Source organism: Aedes albopictus, chromosome 3 (genome assembly GCF_035046485.1).
Source record: "Aedes albopictus strain Foshan chromosome 3, AalbF5, whole genome shotgun sequence".
Taxonomy (NCBI): Eukaryota; Metazoa; Arthropoda; class Insecta; order Diptera; family Culicidae; genus Aedes; species Aedes albopictus.
The window spans coordinates 64,444,182-64,447,641 of NC_085138.1; the positions used below are offsets into that span (position 1 = coordinate 64,444,182).

At 45.4% G+C, this 3,460-nt stretch overlaps 1 protein-coding gene across 3 annotated transcripts; it reads left to right on the plus strand.

The window, feature by feature from the left end:
* The first annotated feature begins 236 nt into the window (after nucleotides 1–236).
* Nucleotides 237–3,194, plus strand: LOC109413663 (membrane-associated tyrosine- and threonine-specific cdc2-inhibitory kinase). 3 transcript variants are annotated; one of them, XM_019687366.3, is made up of 4 exons: nucleotides 237–480; nucleotides 531–1,227; nucleotides 1,313–2,226; nucleotides 2,313–3,194. In XM_019687366.3, the coding sequence occupies exons 2-4, from the start codon at nucleotides 649–651 to the stop codon at nucleotides 2,491–2,493; spliced, it is 1,674 nt and encodes a 557-aa protein (XP_019542911.3). In that variant the 5' UTR covers nucleotides 237–480; nucleotides 531–648; the 3' UTR covers nucleotides 2,494–3,194. The 3 variants fall into 3 exon arrangements, with proteins under 3 accessions (XP_019542911.3, XP_019542912.3, XP_019542910.3); XM_019687367.3 differs by having other exon boundaries at nucleotides 565–1,227; XM_019687365.3 differs by having other exon boundaries at nucleotides 238–480; nucleotides 561–1,227.
* The last annotated feature ends 266 nt before the right edge of the window (nucleotides 3,195–3,460 follow it).

Consider the following 3,460-nt stretch of genomic DNA (forward strand, 5'->3'; position numbering starts at 1 on the left):
ATATGAGCCATTTTACGAGACGTTTCGGATCAGCTGATCGCTCATTTCATGAATGAAAATTTGACAGGAGGTTGCGCCCAAGCCCGTGAGTGTTAATATCAATATCAACACTGTTGTCGTTTCGTAAAAAAGACTATTCAAGATTTTCCCGGGAGCCAAACCCACCATCCAATTGGAACAAAGCGTAACGCTAGTACAACAGTCCATAACACGTTGGGGCGTTATGTTTCGGTTGTCAAATTCAAGCCGCCGCCGCAAAACCGTTCGAGTCGCGTAAAATCGCGAAAACCAGTGAACGAAAACATCGGAAAAGACCGCTAAGAAGGATTCGGATTTATTTCAGTTATTACGACGGTAATTTCGGAAAAGTAAACTTATTTTTGGTTTTGTGCATACGGATAACCGAACGCCGGAATAGTGGACACGAGTGCCCGCTAGAATACGGCCAAAGAAGTCGCTTATTCTACACCCGTCGGTTGGGTACGTATTGAGTGAACATAACCTAAGCGTAATGTTTGCATAAATCTCAGTGCTTTGTTTTGCTTCGTCCCGTTACTCAGGTAGATGACCGGCGGTGTCGGTTAATGACAAAGAAATCTTATCCTTCGTCATACAATCGTTAGTGCTTGCGTAGAACATTAGGGAACGATGAAATCCCCGCTACCGGTACCGGAGTTCCTAGAGGAGAACAACCTGTCGTTGTCCTTCAAGCAGCCACATCGGAAAAATCGATCCCTCCGGCCGCCGAAACCTCCGAAGCTGTATCCGAAGTTTGACGCCAGCTTCAATCGGAGCCTGAACGGTTCCTCGGTGGCCCATGCAGTATCGTTCCGCAGCAACCGGTCGGAGCTGAGCAAGTTGTACGAGCCGAGCAAGCGGGAATCGTACTACGAGCAGTGTTTTGAACAGATTGCCAAAGTGGGGGAGGGCTCGTTTGGGGAAGTGTTCAAGGTCAAAAGCAAACTCGACGGGTGTTTGTACGCGGTGAAGAAAAGCAAGGAGTTTTTCCGCGGCGAGAATTACCGGCAGGAACGGCTAGAGGAAGTGCGACGGTACGAGCAGTTTAGTGAGCATGAAAATTGCGTCAAGCTGTACCAGGCTTGGGAGCAGGAGGACAGGCTTTTTATGCAGATGGAGCTCTGCAAGGGTAGCCTGGAGGATTATGCTAGGGAGCAGCGATTCATCCCGGAGGACAAGATTTGGTCTATAATGCTGGATCTTCTACTGGTAGGTTAAAAAAATAAAATAAATTGACCTTGTTGAATGGTCGGGAATGGAAGGAAATGATTTGACCACAATTATTTTTTTCTAGGGTTTGAAAAGTTTGCATGACCGCAATTTGATCCATTTGGACATCAAGTTGGACAACATTCTTATAACGGACGACGGAGTTTGCAAGCTGGCTGATTTTGGCCTGGTATTCGACTTGAGTAGCCGAAATTTTAACCACGCCACCGAAGGCGATTCCCGCTACATTGCTCCGGAGCTGATGGAAGGTCGATATACCAAAGCGGTGGATATTTTTAGTTTGGGTATTGCTATTTTGGAGCTATCCAGCAATTTGGAACTGCCCTCCAATGGACCTTTGTGGCAAAATCTGCGAAGTGGATCCCTTCCAGGGGAATTATTGTGTAGGCTGTCACAAGAGCTACAAGATGTGATCCGATGGATGATGAACCCAGTGCCAGATTGTCGTCCTTCCGTTAATGCCCTGCTGCGATTGCCCCGATTGGCAGGATTGTATCGGGAGCGGAAGCGATGGCGCGTGCTTCGTGGTATGAAAGCCTACATGCATCGGAAATTGTGCAATCTGAAGTGCTTCCTGGCGAGTTTGGTTCTCTCGATAGCTAGCTGTTTGCGGTTGAAGCATGGAAAACCGATCCTTCCGGAAGCGAACCGCCGGAAAAGACGTTCCAACACCTACAGGGATAGTCTTAATCGGACCTATTGCAATGGGGTCAATGCCAGCAATGTGCGGACATGCCTGATGAAGGACTTTGACGACGAACTGGATGATGAGGATCTGCTGTTTACTGGCGAGCTGGATTTGACAGGAGGCAGCACGGGGACGGAGGGTGTGCAAATAACGCCCACCCTGAACAACGACATTCCGAGGCATACGCCCCCGGTGAGGATGATGAATTCCACTCCGCTGAACCACAACCACGTTGGGCTGAGGCTCAGTTTCCGCAATAATCACGTCGACAATCCCGCCAGGAATGCAAGGTACGTTTAGCAAATAGTTGGTTATTTTTAATACTTTTATAATGTTCTACAACAATGAAGTCCTCAACGATGCCATCTCTTTTCAGCTACGACTCGGCCGACGAAGATCTACTGCTCCCACTGGACCACAGCAACTGCAGCAACCGGACCGAGGATTCCCTGCACCATTCGCGGCATTCATTGCTGCATAACACGACCAGCCCCATCAACGATTCGTCCTTCCTAACCAAGAAGAAACTGTGCTTCAAATCGGACGACTCGGATTGATGGCCGCTCGGATTGGGTGTTCCTTGCACCCCCGTCATTTATTGGGACTGTTATGCGCCATTTCCCAATGAAAACTGAATTGTCTGGTCACAATGTTCATAGTTCTTCCATTTCGGGCCGCGGAAACCGAAAGTGATCTCAATTTTTTTGTGCATCTGGATACTGAAAAAGAATTTCTTAGTTTATTAATAAGTACGTACTTTTTGTTTTGAATGCTTGAAAACTAGTAGTGTTTCGCGGTACACTACGTAACAACGGATACGGGATGATCTAGATTGTGGTGATCTAAAATTAGCTTTTATACATAACTCTAGCTAGGATCGTATACTAAACGAGTAGTAACCAACTATATTAACGGTAGAGAACTGTTGCTGATTATGTGATATACAGGGAAGCCTATGAAATAGATAAACTTAGTGGAGAATTCCGATGATTTTTAAAACCGTGTTTAGGCATTTTCATTGTTGTGAATTTATGAAATTAGGAATTCGGGTTTTATAGTGTTTGAGCGATGTTGCGTCAATGTAAACAAGTTTTACATTAAATACCTAAGCTTCTTTCTTTCGCATTAAGTGTTGATTATACGAGATATATGATATCGTGCAGTAGTGGCTAATATTTTGTGGGAAATATATTTTACATACGATTTATAACAGATAATAACGCAATGAATCGGATGCTTATAACAAATTAAAACTCAACCATGTGGACTAATTTGTTATTCCGAAATCACCTGAACTTTATTATTGTGTATGCAGATCACATCAGAATCACTCTTGCAGTAGTTGGAGAGCGTTCATATATTGGATACTACAATTTAGAGGATAATTGGAGCAATGTTAGGAGTGGTCTGACCAGAATCTGTTGATGGTCAAACTGCGCTTAAAACTTTCCGTCATCAACAATGTACGGTATCGGCGACCGCCACGGTACAACCTGGAGCGACTGCAGCAACCGGATGTCGCCT